Source organism: Equus quagga, chromosome 4 (genome assembly GCF_021613505.1).
Source record: "Equus quagga isolate Etosha38 chromosome 4, UCLA_HA_Equagga_1.0, whole genome shotgun sequence".
Lineage (NCBI taxonomy): Eukaryota > Metazoa > Chordata > Mammalia > Perissodactyla > Equidae > Equus > Equus quagga.
Genome location: NC_060270.1, coordinates 26,784,044 through 26,800,174, shown reverse-complemented (window position 1 = coordinate 26,800,174; position 16,131 = coordinate 26,784,044). Strand labels below are relative to the sequence as shown.

At 44.7% G+C, this 16,131-nt stretch overlaps 1 protein-coding gene across 3 annotated transcripts; it reads left to right on the top strand.

The window, feature by feature from the left end:
* Positions 1 to 3,464: 3,464 nt before the first annotated feature.
* Positions 3,465 to 11,746, top strand: TM4SF19 (transmembrane 4 L six family member 19). Of its 3 annotated transcripts, XR_006888151.1 has the most exons (7): positions 3,465 to 3,655; positions 7,693 to 7,894; positions 8,305 to 8,382; positions 10,383 to 10,552; positions 10,826 to 11,009; positions 11,287 to 11,385; positions 11,569 to 11,746. XR_006888151.1 is itself a non-coding variant. In XM_046657877.1 (6 exons), the coding sequence occupies exons 2-5, from the start codon at positions 7,712 to 7,714 to the stop codon at positions 11,004 to 11,006; spliced, it is 612 nt and encodes a 203-aa protein (XP_046513833.1). In that variant the 5' UTR covers positions 3,465 to 3,655; positions 7,693 to 7,711; the 3' UTR covers positions 11,007 to 11,009; positions 11,287 to 11,746. The 3 variants fall into 3 exon arrangements, 2 of the variants coding, with proteins under 2 accessions (XP_046513833.1, XP_046513834.1); XM_046657877.1 differs by having other exon boundaries at positions 11,287 to 11,746; XM_046657878.1 differs by having other exon boundaries at positions 11,270 to 11,746.
* Positions 11,747 to 16,131: the final 4,385 nt, after the last annotated feature.

Genomic DNA, 16,131 nt, shown 5'->3' with positions numbered 1-16,131 from the left:
GTTCCTTCATGGCAGGGACCAGGCCTCTGTTACCACAGAGGGCTTACAACAGGGACGTGAAGAACTTGACCTAAAGCTGGCCTTACTTAGTAAAACTGTTTATTGCAAGTATATAGTTTCTAAAAGAAACATCTTGTTCCTTAGGTTAATCATTGCTTTAATTGTCACAAATTTACCCAAAGGAACAAAGACCCATCACCAACCCCAACTAAGTTTGGCACTTTAAGGAGTTAAAGCCAAATTCCAGCACTTTCCTTTGCTCCACAAGCACCATTTTCATGATATCCATATGAGAGTGTCTGCTGTTAGATAAGCCATTGGGTTGGGAACAGAGATACCTTCTAAAAATCTGAGTGATATCTCGCAGTTAACCATCGGATCATTCTAATTGCCTAACTACAAGATGTTCTAACAGACACTGCATATAAAATCCTTTTTTCTAAGCTGAGATCCAAGAACAGAGGAGAGGACTAACCCACTCTGGGCATCTTGCATCTTATTTAATTCTCAAAATGAACTTGTGAGGTAGGGCATCATTTTATAAGTGAGAAAGGGAGGCTCAGATTATCACTGAGGCTCAGTGAACTACCCAAGTTCATGTAGCTAGTAGGTATTTGTAGCAGGAATTGAGACCCTGGTCTCTCAGGTGCCACAGCACCACAGTACTGCCTCCAAGAAGAAATACCTTAAGGTAGGTAGAATCTAGATTGAGGAAAAAAAAGTCTCAAGCATCAATGTGTGGGACTGTGCAGAGTGTAGAGTCAGACAACATAGGATCATTTCGTCAACCTCACACACTGTTACTCTGAGCAAGTCACATTCCTCTGGAATCTCTTTATCTGCATAATGAAGCTAACCTAACATTTATTTTACTTGCTTTAGGTCTTTGTAAAGATCTAATGAGATAGTTTGTAAATATGTTTTATAAGATGAATAAATGTTTCTTCTTCTTATAAATCTTTGTGAGTCATCAGCCTAGTATCTTCTATCGAAATTCAATTCTCTGGGAAGATGCAAGAATTCATTTAGGCTCTAAATGATTCCCTTTTACAATGGAGATGAAAACTAGATCCTATTTAATGAACTTTTCAATAGTTGTTTACCAGCTTTTGCTTCAGGCATATCTACAACTGCATACATAGAGATTTCAACATAGAAAGCAGCTCGCATGAAGTTCAAAAGAATGGAAAAGCCAGTGATAATGATCCCTTTTCATATATGTGCATCAAGGGTTTTCTCAATGTTGTTTATTTCATCATTAGAAGTAAAATCTCTGTGCACAGAGACTATGTGTGTTACTTCATCCAGTGCATGAATTAATTTATTAAGCGAGTGATTCTTGAACTCCTACCGTATTCCAAGCTCTACGCTCGGTTCTGGGGATACAGAGCTGAATAAGATACAGCCTGTGCCCTCGAGGATCTCACAGTTGTAGGGGAAGTGGCTTATAAATAGCACAGGTAAATAAAAATGCATTGCGAAGTGGGCAAAGATTCTTTAAACAGGACACAAAAAGCAGTGACCATAAAGGAAAAGATTGATAAATGGAACTTAATTAAAATTAACAACTTCTCTTCATCAAAAGACATCTTTAAGGGGCCGGCTCCGTGGCCGAGTGGTTAAGTTCGCGTGCTCTGCTGCGGCGGCCCAGGGTTCGGATCCTGGGTGCGGACATGGCACTGCTCCTCAGGCAACGTTGAGGCGGCGTCCCACATGCCACAGCTAGAAGGACGTGCAACTAAGATATACAACTGTGTACAGGGGGGTTTGGGGAGATAAAAGCAGAAAAAAAAAAAAAGATTGGCAACAGTTGTTAGCCCAGGTGCCAATCTTTAAAAAAAAAAAAGACATCATTAAGAGTGAAAAAGCAAAACACAGACAGGACAAAACATTCATAATACGTTTATCTGACAAAGATCTCATATGTGGAATTATGAAGATCTGCAAACCAGTAAGAAAAAGACAAAGAATCAATAAAAACTGGCAAATGACTTGAGCATGCAATTCTCAAAAAAGGATATCCAAATGGCCAATAAGTATACGAAAAGGTGCTTACTTATCAAGAAAATGCAAATTAAAACCACAATGAGATACTACTAAACACCCGCCAGAATGCCTAAAATTAAAAATGTTGGTGAGGCTGTGAAGCAACTGGACTTCTCATGCACTGCTCGTGGGAGTGTAAATCGGTAGGACCAATTTGCGTAACTGTTTGGCAACACCATTTCCCCAAATTACAGATTCACCAATCATGTGACCTAGCCCTGCCCCCTCCTAGGTATATTCTCTAGAAAAATTAGTGCATGGGGCCTCCAAAAGACGTGTATAAGAATATTCATAGCAGCATTATTTGTAACAGGCAAAAATTGAAAATAATCTAAATGTCTATCAACAGTAGAAAAATTGTTATATAGTCATACACTGGAATAATATTCAGCAATAAAAAAGAATGAATTATTTGATGGATGAAACTCACAGATATAATATTGAGTGAAGAAAGCCAAATACAAAGAAGTAGAAACTGTATGATTTCATTTGTATGAAATGGAATATATAAAATGCAGTTTAAAAGAATGTAATAGCCAGTTATAATTATCCCTTCTCATATATATGCATACGTATATGCCTTCTCATATATATATGCATATACAGCCAAAAGCTAAAGGATGATAAAAGCCAGAATGAAAGTTAACAGTGGGGATTAGGGATAACGATGGGAATGAACACAATAGAACCTTCTGGGGATTTGGAGATGTCCTATGTCTTGATCTGTGTGGTGGTTACCCTGGGTTCACGTGTAAAAATTCATAAAGTTTTATAATTCAGATTTGTGTATTTTACTGTGTGTATGCAACACCTAAATTAAAAAAAAATAAAGTGCAATGGGAGCACAGAGAAAGAAGTGTCTAACTGTGAGTGAAGAAATCAGGGAAGACTTCCCTGGAGGTATTGAAACTGGATCTGGAAAGGAGCTTGTCAAAAGGGCAGTCACAGGTCTCCCATGCAGAGAGCATCACAAAACGCTCAGCAGTCTGGTGTGACTGTGGTACAAGATGATGGTGGCCTGGGACTTGAACAAAAAAGTTATTAGGCACTATGTAAGAGTAAAAAAATCATGCAACACTGTGAGTCAGCCAAGCGCAAAGTAAAGAGGGCCACAAGGGAAAAATGGCAGCTGTTCTGCTCAGTGCTCTTCTTCCAGAGAACCCAAATTCTGCAATGAGTGGAATGAATATGGGCAGCTAGAGCATGAGAAAGTGCTGCTTCTTGGGAAAGAAGGGAGGATAAAGTACTTCTCATGGGTGCATCCTCTGACTCATTAAGACGTTTTAGCTCACGAGGCCACACTTCCTGGTTCCTTCCTTAGGGTCACATGAAAATGAGCAGAGAATGGGCCATTAGGAGAGGGCTCTCCCGGAAGAGGAAAGCTCCTTTGATGGAGGCCTGTGCGCAGTGGTGTGGGGGCACCTGCCTGGGTGACCTCTACATATATATGGAGCCTCCCTGGCCCTCCTCGAGAGTCCTGAAAGAGGAAGCTCTGTGTTGGGCCCTGCAGGAGTGCCAGCTGGAGCTGAGGGAGCACAGGCCCACTCTGAAAACGGAGCCCTTCTCCAGGTTCTTTCTCTCGCATCCTGATTCTTGCCACCGAATGCAGGTAAGCAGAGATGGATGGGTCCAGTGAGGTGACGGCCAGGGAATGGTTTGGCCTAGTAGTTAGGAGCACAAGCTTGCACTCAAATGCTAGCTCTTCCAGGGCCTGAGTATGACCTCAGGCAATTCGTTTAACTTCTCTTTGCCTCCGTCTCTCCGTCAACTTCAGGCCTTCACACAAGCTTAGAATACTTTTCCCTCCCCAACTTTGCCCGTTGCATGCCTTGTTGGTCAAGTTTTAGCGTGGACAGCACTTCCTCCAGAGGGTTTTACCTTGCTTCTGCAGGACAGGAACAAGTGTTCCTCTGTGAGATTCCACTGCACCTTAAGTCGGACACCTCTGCTCGGCACTGACTTTTTGCCTTGTCACTGTCCCCACTAGACTTTAAGTTCCTCAAGAGAAGAGACTGTCTCCGATTCACCATCGTATCCCCAGCCCCTGGCATAGTGCCTGGCAGACAGTGGTCACTTAATAAATATTTAACTGATGAAGAAATGAAAGAAAAGCCTGGCTAGTGGTGAGTGAGGTAGATAGATGCACAGAGAATTTGCAGTCTCTTCCCCATGTAACTTAGCTGATCACTTATATTGCTGCCCAAACATGTAGCCGGTGATCTGATTACCCAGCCAGGATCTCAGGTTAGAATGGGGCCTCCCCTAAAGCCTGGTTTTAAGGTTTTACCTTAAAACCTGTTTGTCTCTTCAGATATCAAATTAGCCAATCTCTTTGCTAATCTCCTGGCTCACATTTTTGGAAGCATTTCTCAGAATGTTGTGATTTCTGGGGGAACAAAGTCAGGGAGAAGAAGTGAAGTTTGAACTAAGCCACAGCCCTCCCAGATGGAGCAGCACAGCAAGGGCTTTGGGTGTAAGATTAGTGGGACAGCCAGGATTCCACTCATTAAAGGCCTCTGTGTGTCCATATTTTTTAGTCTCCCTTCTAAAACTCTTTCCTGGTAGGAAAAATGTCCACAGAAGCGATTGTCAGGGGGGTTTATTTTGGTGATCTCTGTCTAGACAGGCCTTACTCATAGGTGGAATGATTCAAAGGCAGCTGAAGGCATTCCTGAACAGAAGCTTCTCTCAGTCCGTGGTCTAGAGAGCGTGCTTGACAGTCCAACCACCACCAGTCCTCATTTGGGCCCCTGACAAAATGTCAGTCATCTGGGAGGGGTGTGGGTTAAAGTTGTTATTTGCTATCACCCTCGACTGCTAATTCACTCCAACACAGAGACACAAACTGAGAGCCCTGCATTCGACGATGGGACGGTCTGGGGAGGGAGGCTGCCCAGACATGCTCTTGCATCACCATGACGGACGGTGGGGAGGACTGTTATCCTATAGGTGCCCTGCCTCCTGACAGCAGGGCAGACTCCTCACCCTGAGGACCTGAGGAGGAAGCCGCTGGTGCCAGGAGGCCTGCTTCAGGAAAAGAGGCCCCGTGTGGTGGGCCAGCTGGGGAAGCGGGGAGGAGAAAGGACACACCATCCCTCTTAATCCCTGATCTCCATCCTTCCCTTCAGGACCCTTCTACCTATGGGGTTAGGGCCACTGTTCCTTCATATCCTACCCCCAACTCCCCTAAAGTGTGACCCGCCAAAGACCTGAACTTCCTTTCATCAGGGACAAGTTATTTTGTTCACTGTGAGCAACATGGCTTAGAGAGCAAATACCCTGTGGAGAGGGCACACGGTAAAGGCAACACATGGCACCCAAATATTAGCCACCGCAGCAAGAAGTTCTCTGTTGGGAGGAGCAGCAGGAGACAAGCATGGGCTCTGAGATTCGGGGAAGCAGAGGTCACCAAGGGCTGAGGCCCAGAGCACACCCCCAACCAAACGGCCTGCTCCATGCTGTGTCCAGCAGCAGGCTCTACCACAAACTGCAGTCTGGACAAATAGAAAATGCTAGGCTAATCAAGTTTTTTTGAAAAATTGAATTCATAAGTTGTAAAATTGTTTTTTAAAAGGTATGATAAAATAAAAATTTAGGATAGTCGTTTCTAGGAAGGAGATCAGGAAGATGGTAGGATTAGAGAGGGCACACCTGGGGCTTCGATAGTATTATTGATAACCATCTATTTCGTGAACTGGTTGTATTTACATGGGTGTTGTTTAATCATTCCATACAACTTACAAGTACAAATATATTATATACATTCTGTTTATTTCTTTAAACTGAAATATTTCATTATGTATGTATGTGTGGCTGTATGTCTAAGACAGAGATGGGGTGAGGGGACTCCGATCTATACATATTTTCTGATTATGTGCACAGCTATGTGTTAGGAGGGCAGTGTCAAGAGCCTTGAGGTGAGACACACATGCAAAGTGGCAACAGGCCACTTCTTGGGGATGTCATGGTACTGGTCTTTTTCAGATCCACATCGACACGAGTCTACTCAAATATCACTAGTTCTATTCTAATTCATATTTTTAAAAAACAACAACGATAAGTTCACATATCAGTGAAAATATAAAAGAGAGAAATGGCTATAAGTAAAGGTGTGGCGGAGGCATTTTACAACTTATCTAGACATGATATTTAATATTTAATCAACTTTATTGATATATAATTAAAATACAAAAAAATTCACCAATTTTAAGGGTACAGTTTGATGAGTTTTGTCAATGCATATAGTTGTGTATTCATCACCAGAATCTAGATATAGGACATTTTTATCCCCTCAGAAAGTTTCCTTATGCCCCTTGCATTAATCCCCTCTCCCATTCCCAGCCCCTGGCAACCACTGAGCCGCTTTCTGTCACTCATTTTGCCTTTTCTAGAATTTCATATAGACAGAATCATAGTGAGTAGTCTTTTGTTTCCGGCTTCTTTCACTTAGCACAGTGCTTCTGAGATTCATCCATGTTGTTTCATGTATCAGTAGTTCATTCTTTTTATTACCTAGTAGTAATACCCCAAACAGAAACTCTGTAACCATTAAACAATAATTCCCCATTCCTCCCCCCGCCCCAGCCTCTGGTAACCACTAATCTACTTTCTGTCTCTATGAATTTGCCAATTCTAGATATTTCGTATAAGTGGAATCATACAATATTTGTCCTTTAATGTCTGGCTTGTTTCATTTAGCATAATGTTTTCAAGCATGTGTCAGAACTTCATTCCTTTTTATGGCCGAATACTATTCCATTGTCTGTATATACCATATTTTGTTTATCCATTTATCTGTTGGTAGACACTTAGGTTGTTTCCATATTTCTAATTTTTAGTTATTATGAATAAAGCTACTATGGACATTCAAGTTCTAGCCTTTGTGTGGATGTGTGTTTTCATTTTTCTTGGATAAACATGTAGAAGTGGAATTACTTGATCAATTGGTTACCGAATATTTAACTTTATAAGAAACTGCTAAGCTAATTTCCAAAGTGTTTGTACCATTTGCATTCTCACCAGCTACCTATGAGAGTTCCAGTTGATCCACATCCTCACCATCACTTGGTATAGTCCACTTTTTTTGGGGGGGGGGGGTAAGGAAGATTGGCCCTGAGCTAACATCTGTGCCAATCTTCCCCTACTTTGTATATGGGATGCCGCCACAGTGTGGCTTGATGAGTGGTGTGTAGGTCCACACCCAGGATCCAAACCTGCCAACTGCAGGCCACCAAAGTGCAGCACATGAACTTAACCACTATGCCACTGGGCTGGCCCCTATAGTCCAACCTTTTAATTGTAACAATTCCAGTGGATGTGTAGTAGTATCTTATTTTGGTTTTAATTTGCAAATTAAATAGAAATAATCACTGGCTGTCATAGAGGTACAAGCAAAATATGATGGGATGAGGAGTGTGTCTGTGTGAATGGAGATTGGCAGAAAATGGAGCAATTAAGTCATATCCATTGGGGAATATTTATAAGAGGCAGAGTTTTTAAACAAGTTCCTTGGCTCCTCTTGATCTAACTCTGGGAGGTGACAGTATCTGTAGTCTGTTTTGCCCACCCCACCCTATGCTACAGCAGTTCCCCTAATCCATGCTCCTAATAGCAGAGCTACCATGACCCTCATTCCATTGGTTCCAGGACACTGTCCCCTCCCTGCATGATGGCATGCTCACGGACCTGCTCCTGCATCCTGGGACTGAGCCTCGGGACTACAGCTCTATTTGCTGCTGGGGCCAACGTGGTGCTCCTCTTTCCTAACTGGGATGTCACCTACCTGTTGAGGGGCCTCATTGGCAAGCATGCCAAGCTGGGCACTGGGCTCTGGGGAGGAGGCCTCATGGTAAGTGTCCAGGGTTCCCTGGGTGCGAACTCCCAAAGTGCCCCCTGGGGAGGAGCGGGGAGGTGGGGAAGGAGGAGTGTTCTGATTCCTTGCAAAAAGGTTTGATCTAACAAGCTGGTCTTATGTCTACAGCAGCTCCAAGGCATGGGAGACTCTAGGAAGACTTGTCAAGGATTGCTGGGTTTTTGGCTTGGCACTAGGCAGGCTGGGTGTGAACGATGCCATCCCGAGAGTCAGATCAGCCTAGTCATCCAAAATTGGGTCCTGACAGTCAAAGCCAAATTCTCTGGGAAAGACAGGATAATCAAGTCCACGTGAGGTGCCCCACCACTGTATGTCAACAGCCACAGGTGGCAGCTAGAAATGTAAATTACCCAATCTCTTCTTAACACTCTTTCCTCCTGTCCCAGGTACTCACTGCAGCCACCCTCATCTCCTTGACGGGCTGGAGATATGGCTGCTTCAGGAAGAGTGGGCCCTGCCGAAGGGTAAGCACCAGACTCCACTCTCCTAATACCTAGAATGTCCCCACCTTCTATTTAGAGGCGAGTGGTAAAGAGACAATTTCCATGTTGGAGTTTGAAGTGAGGTCCTGACCATGCCCCTTAATAACCCTAAGCTGTTGAGCAAGTTGCTCAACCTTTCTGAGCCTCAGGTGCTCATCTGTAAAATGGGAGTTAACAGGATCAAGTCAAGGGAGTAAGTGCTTAATGAACCATAAATGTCTATATAAATGTGAATAGCTGTTATTATTTCTTTTTTAGCCTATTGAACAATTTGGACATGAATTATGTACACTGTAATCATGTGTCATTGATAGAGAATTTCCTGGCTATTTTTCTTAGAGCTGGAAGGTTCTCCAGAGGTCATTTAATGACTAGATTCTAGTCTAACTCCTCTGTTTTACCGATAATGACACTGAGGCCCAGAATAAATGTGCACTTTATTAATTAAAGCAGCATCTATATATATTTGAAAAATCTCAGTACATATATGATAAGATATATTGCTTACTCAGTCTCAGACACATGAATTTGTGGTCCCCTTACAGTAACTCTGCAGCCTGCTTTGATATCTGCAGCCCACATATTGGGAACTCCACTGATTCAGAATTATATGTTAAAGAATTAAATATAAACACCCACACATTTCATTCACTATCTGTTCTCAGTCACGTCTGGTTTTCCCCTAGGCGAGTGGCTCTCAGACTAGAGTGTGCATCAACATCCCTGCAGGGATTGTGAAAACACATTGCCGGGCTCCACCCCCAGACTTTCTGATTCAGTAGGTCTGGGGTGGAGCCGGAAAATTGCATTTCTAACAAGTTTCCAAGTGATGCAATGCTGCTGGAACTGGGACCACATTTTGAGAACCACTGTCCTAGGCTTACCAGACTAATTCATTTTGAATCTTTTAACTTAGAGTCAGAACTTACCATGTATCTTTCTCTGGCCCCTTCCAAGCTCCAAAGCAGATTGACATCAGTGAGAAAACGACTCTGATTCTGTATGAAAACTATATATATGTTTTATTTAAATTCTTAAAATATGTATTCTTTGGGGAAAAATCTAGTATCCTGAGAAAGGAGCCAATTTGGAAGCAAACTAGAATGCTGCCAAGGAAATAAACTCATTGTTATCTTTTGGGAGGGAAGTGAGTGGTACAAAGACTAGAAAAGTACAATGACAGAAATCAATGGCAATGGAGTCATTTCAGAGTTGAGTGCAATTTCTGTCTCTCCCTCCCTCCTTTCTTTCCTACCCTCTTTCCTCCCTTCCTTCCTTTCATGCTTGATTTGAGAAAGAGAGGAATCTGGGATGGGAGCTAGGAACTTTTGAAAATATAGCTTTCCCTTAAAAGAGTCAGACGTGGGCATGCAATAACCACTCTGACCCTTTAACCTTGAGGCTGAACGACTGCAGTCTGGATGTAGAAGCTTTTTTTTTTTCCTTAAAGATTTTATTTTTTTTCCTTTTTCTCCCTAAAGCCCCCCAGTACATAGTTGTATATTCTTCGTTGTGGGTCCTTCTAGTTGTGGCATGTGGGACACCGCCTCAGCGTGGCCCGATGAGCAGTGCCATGTCCACGCCCAGGATCCGAACCAATGAAACACTGGGCCGCCTGCAGCGGAGCGCACGAACCTAACCACTCGGCCACGGGGCCAGCCCCTGGGTGTAGAAGCTTTTGATGCCAACCTGCTGAGAGGCTCCCAAGAGCCTGCTGAGTCAGGGTGATCCAGATCCAAGAGCCAGTGTTTCCCCATTCTCAGTCCTTTCTCCTCACCCCTTCCTGGCTCTACCCAGTGACCCCTCATCAGCCACCCCACCTTAGTTATGCATTAAAGGAGGCACCATGGGTAGGATTATCCCCATGTGATATGATGGGGGGAAACCCAAGCACCAGACAAGTTAGACTGGTCCAGATCGCCCCACAAGTCATCTAGTCACAACCCCATCTCAGGCTCAGTGTTTCCTCTCTCCCTCTGCAGATGCTCACTGCTCTGTTGTCAAGTGGCCTGGCTTTGCTTGGAGCCTTGATTTGCTTTATCACTTCTGGAGCAGCCCTGAAAGATGGTCCTTTTTGCGTGTTTGATGTCTCATCCTTCAATCAGACGCAACCTTGGAAATATGGTTACCCATTCAAAGACCTGCATACCAGGTAAATGGATGGCGACTGGGATTTGTAGCCTTTTTGGAGAGAGAAAGAGAAAGAGACACAAAGACACACAGATGGACTACAAACTCCTTTTGGTCATGCATTCTAGCATCTCTATCCTCTGATTCTCAGAAAATTGCAAATGCAGCAATAGTCACCCTGAAGAGGCGAGCTCTATGACCTGAGCTGGGGAAGGCCCCAGCTTTCTATTCAGGTGGCTTATTTGGCTTTGCTTACTTATTCCTCAACTCCTGGTGTCCGTATTTTTTGGGCTAGGAATTATTTGTATGACCATTCACTCTGGAACTCTGTCTGCCTGGAGCCGTCTAAAGCCGTCGTTTGGCATGTGTCCTTCTTCTCCACCCTTCTGTGCATCAGCGTCCTCCAGATTCTCCTGGTGGTCATTCATTTCGTCAACAGCTTCCTGGGCCTTTTCTGCAGCCTCTGTGAGGAGTGACAGGTAACGCCCTTTCATGCACAAGTGTTTTCATTATTAGCTGCCTCGAATTCTTTCTGCAAGTAGTGGGTATGAATTATAAACAAGCTTCCCTTTTAGGTATTTCTGTAGTAATAATAACAGTGATAATTCCTTGGACGTGTATTGAATAATAGAATGCATTTTAAGTCACACTGTAAAATGCAAGATGATATGTTAGAAGAAGGGATAATTAAGTCATTATTATTTTGTAGGAACTTATACGTCCATAACTTATTCTCCAGCCATGATCTCATTTCAGCCTCTCAACAACTCCGTGGAATTGGCCACATGTTACAGATAAACTGAGGCTCCTAGAGGATAATGGACTTGCTGCCCAAAAGCACTCCCCTTGGTTCAGGTAAAGTCAGTACCTGAACCCCTATCTTCTAAATTCAAGTTCACTGGTTGTTATGGACTGAATTGTGTGCCCTCAAAATTCATAGGCTGAAGCCCTAATCCCCATGTGGCTTTATGTGGGGATAGGACCTTTAAGGAGCTAATTAAGATTAAATGAATTCATATGGATGGGACTCTAATCCAGTAGGACTGGCGTCCTTATAAGAAGATGAGATCCCAGAGCTCTCCACTCGAGCATAGAGGAAAAGGCCATGTGAGGACATGGCGAGAAGCTGGTTATCTGCAAGCCAAGGAGAGAGGCCTCAGTAGAAATCAACTTTGTTGGCACCTTGATCTTGGACTTCCAGCCTCTAGAAAATAAATTTCTGTTGTTTAAGCACCCAGTCTGTGGTATTTTATTATGGCAGCCCGAGCTGACTAATCCACCCGTGTTCTTTTCATTAGTGTTCAGTGCAGTTCAGTAAGTGGTATACACTGAGTGTGCGCTAGTGTGCCTGGCACTGCCATGCATGCCACACATCCAAAGATGATTGAGACACGGTCCTTGCCCGTGGGCTCTGCCTTGTCCTTGAAGAGCTCATAGTCAGGTAAGGGAAACAAACACATAGACCAATAATCTGAATGTCATATGTTCAGGGCCACGTCCGACATCAACACAGGGTGCAGTGAGAGCTCGGAGAAGTAGCGGACCTCCAAGGAGAGGATCCGTGAGAGATCAAGGAAGCCTTCAGTTCTGTCTGAGCTGATTCTTTGTTTGTTTGTTTTTTTTTTTTTGAGGAAGATTAGCCCTGAGCTAACATCTGCCACCAATCCTCCTCTTTTTGCTGAGGAAGACTGGCCCTGAGCTAACATCCGTGCCCATCTTCCTCTGCTTTATATGTGGGATGCCTGCCACAGCATGGCTTGACAAGCAGTGCATAGGTCTGCATCCAGGATCTGAACCGGTAGACCCAGGGCTGCTGAAGTGGAACATGAGAACTTAACCAGTGCGCCACTGGGCGGGCCCCTGAGCTGATTCTTGACATAGTTAGCCCAGCAAAGAGGGAAGGAAGGGTTTTGCCAGTAGAGGAAACAGCACACTCAAAGGCATGCAGAGCAGACACTGGATGGTGTGTGTGGGTGGAGAACTGTGATGTCACAGCTGCTTCAGTGTGGAATGTGGACAGCAGGGGACCTCCCTCTCTCCCACTTTAGGATCTTTGGTCAGGAAGTGGTGCTGGATGGTGAGTAGAGTCAGGTGGGATGAAGGAGATCCTGGTGGGAAAGTCTGATGGATAGGGAAGAGGATGAAGCAGGCAGAAGCAGCCTGGGAAGAACCAGGAAGATGGGTACTGGCAGGGAAGGAGGTAGTGCGCAGGTCCAGGAAATGAATTAGAGAACCCCAGGCTCTGGGGCCATAGAGTGGACAAAGCCAGGAAGGAAATGTGGGGGTCCAGGTGCTGCTATATCCCTTGGACCCCAGCTCTATCCCAGGTCAGGGAGGAGTTGCTGAATCACCAATGGCCTCCAGAGTATAAACAATTCCTCTGCTCCTAGGACTCCTGAGCAGGGCTGAGGAGCATGGTTCGTCGAATTAGCAGAGCTTGTAGGAGTCAGGTCCCTCCCTCTCCTCTCCAGAGCTGCTGGCGCAGCAGGCCTGCCCAATGTGGGGAAGGTGGACAGACAGAGCTGTCAGGGACAGAAAGAGGCACAGCCTCCTGAGCAGGCAGGGAGTCCTGAGGTCCAGACAGCACATCATATACCCACATACAGAGTCCAAGAAGCATTGCCTGTGTCTGTCTCACACTTTCGTGTTGGCTGATTTAGTTTCAGGGTCATGGCTAGGGTGTGCCCGACCACAGAAGCTTTTCCTGCAGGGGAAGGTACGGATACCTCCACATAATTAATGGAGAATTGAAAGATAATTTGCATCTAGTTTTGGACATGTTAGGCACACACACATGCACACTCACACACATGCCAGGTTCCCAATCGCCATCCTGGCTCAGTCCTACTTTCTTTGGTGGCTCAGCAGGACACCAAAGCCAGAGGGGTCAGTCCTTGGCACCAAGACAATTCACAGTGGTGAGTTGACTCTTTCTCACTTGAGTCTCCTCCGTTCTTTTAGGAACCTCAGACTGACGTTACTGTAGAACTTGACAGGACTTCAAAGGACAATGTTTCCGACCTCTTCCCCACCTAGGCTGATGGTTTTCTCCTTCAGATTGTGCACATTTAGGGTGAATCCTCCCACAGTTGGCTGCTGACACTCATAGATCTCAAAGTGAAGAAGATCAAAAATGGAAGTTTGGAAGTAAAACTCACAGCCCCTTCCCCAAGTTTGAAGTGCAATTCCACCAGGTGAGGGTGCAACGTGCCTGACTCTAGAGATGAAGTAGAGCAGCAGACTTATCTTCTCCCTTCACAATTCAACTTAGGGCCCTAGAAGCAGGGGGAAGGGAGAGGGCCTTGGAGAGGCCATGGGGAGAGGGGAGTAGAAGAGGAGTGAGGAGTGAAGAGAAGAGGAGAGGAGGGGAGAGGTGAGGGGAGGGGAGGGAAGGGGAGGGGAGAGGAGGGGAGGGGAGGGGAGGGAGTTCTGCATTCATTCTACCTCGGGCCAGTAGCCCTTCACATCTGGCTGTTGGCTGCCCCCTGTAGGATTCCAGAGGGCACCTGCATCCCCTTCCTTCTACCTACATCCCAGGATCACCTCACACTCAGAAGGGGCTTTCACCTGGTTTTTTTCTCCCCAAACAAAAGCTACATTTGGCTCTTGGCTTGGCTTCCAACCAAGTTTTGGGCAGAGGGGCTGATGCTAGTCTGTTCATCAGAATGGTGTTAAGTAAACTTTTTATTAAGAAGAAACGTTGTCTGTCCCTTACCTTGCGTGTGCCTTCTTGAATATTATCCTGGAATGAAGAAGATGGTGCCTTGCTTATAATGCCGCTCAGAGAAAAGTAGGTCCTTCTTTGGAATAGGTTGTCCTTCAGCTTTCTGTTTTGTTAAGTGGAACTCTATTTAGTAATAATTATTTTGGTCCACTGTGTCCCAGCCAAATCTGTTCATTCTTTAGCACAAGCCCTGGGTTTTAGTGTGCGGAAATTAATAAAAGAAAGCTTAACTAAATTGGAGTTGGGAAGGCCTGTAGGGGGAGCTCTCACATCCTATCACACATCATCAATTATACCAAACAGGAAGAGAGAGACACTTGCATCTTCAACAGGAAGTAAAACTATTACTATAGGTAGATTTCTCTCTGCACTCACAACAGCCCAGCCAATGAGAAATGCCGCAGCTTGGCCAATGAGAAGCCGTTGCCACCCTGAACTGTTCCTTTCTCCCAGTAGGTCTTCCTTTAGAACAGCCATCCCTACTCCCCACTGCATGCACATCCCAAATTGTGATTCTTTTGGCTATTCCTGAATAAGCTCATTTTGAGGGTAAAAGAACTGGGGAATTTGCCTTTTAAGTTGACAATTCATTTTTGTATCTCCAGCCCCGAGAATAGAGGGTATAATTAAATATTTATTGAATTACACACCGAATTGTCTGGGTTTTTAGTTGGACCACAGTAGATTGGGTGAGAGAAACACAGTTGAAGAAATAATAAAAAGTGAGGAAACGTCTGTGTGCTAGGAGTATAATTTCTTAAAGCTGGTGAAACAGCAAGGAGAAAACATACTATCTGTCCGTGGGAGACATTGGACTCTTGTGCCAGGTAGGCTGTGGTTGCACCACCCCAGCCAGAGATGGGGCTGGTGCTGCTGAACAAAAGGGCTGCTAAAGAGGGTGTGGCTGAGGCAGCACTGAGCCGACGCTGGGTGTACGCCTGCCCCTGTGGCCCTTGCACAGACCCCAGTCTGCTGGCCAGCGCCAAGAGGAAGGTTCTTATTTGCAAGCAAAGAAGTGCGAATGCTAGGGGCACAGCCATAAGGAGGCATCAAAAGATTTCAAGCAGAGTTGTGACAAAGGAAAACCATTCTGGGGCAGCGTGAAGCGTGGACTGGGAAAATGAGGTTGAGAGGAGTTTATTGGAGCCAGGAAGACCAATCCAGGCAATATTATCAAGAAAACACTGTGTAAACCAAAATCTGGAATAGTAAAATTAGTTGGTCTCTACTGGAGCTTGCAACGATATACTTTTATAGAAACTATCCCTTTTGCATCTTATATAAGCAAGTTTTGGAACTTGTTAATCCAACCAACAGGATGGATGGATATTGGGGGAATTGCTTTTCTCAGTTTTTGAAGCTAGCAGAGGCCAGGATACTACAGCTTTCTAAAACAGAACCAGAGACTGGTGCTCATAAGCAGAGAATGCACCCTAAGTCCGCTCCTTTCTGACTTCTGCACTGGAGCAGGGTGTGGGTTGGCAGTTATGGATTAGAGCAGAGCACTGCAAATTTTTTCTATAAAGGGCCAGATAATATTTCGGACTTTGAGGGCCATACGGTCTCTGTTGCAACAGCTCAATTCTGCTAATATAGCAAAGCAGCCATAGACAATATGTAAGTGAGCATGGTTATGTTACAATAAAACTTTATGTATGAATACTGAAATTTTAATTTCCTGTAACTTTCAAGTGGCATGAAATATTATTCTTTTGACTGTTTTCAATCATTTAAAAATGTAAAACTCGTTCACAAGTCATAACAGCAGGATGTGGGCTGGATTAGGCCGGGAGGCCACGTACGCAGACCCTTTACATAATTAGAGTCAGGGCCCCACTGCTCTCTCGCTGGGTATTCCCGGGACCTCTATGGGCATC

Excerpts from the sequence above, each read along its gene's own strand:
- TM4SF19 (XM_046657877.1), top strand. The coding sequence starts at position 7,712 with ATGATGGCATGCTCACGGACCTGCTCCTGCATCCTGGGACTGAGCCTC. Across the intron at positions 7,895-8,304 it reads TCTGGGGAGGAGGCCTCATG|GTACTCACTGCAGCCACCCT; the intron begins GTAAGTGTCCAG and ends CTCCTGTCCCAG. Across the intron at positions 8,383-10,382 it reads AGAGTGGGCCCTGCCGAAGG|ATGCTCACTGCTCTGTTGTC; the intron begins GTAAGCACCAGA and ends CTCCCTCTGCAG.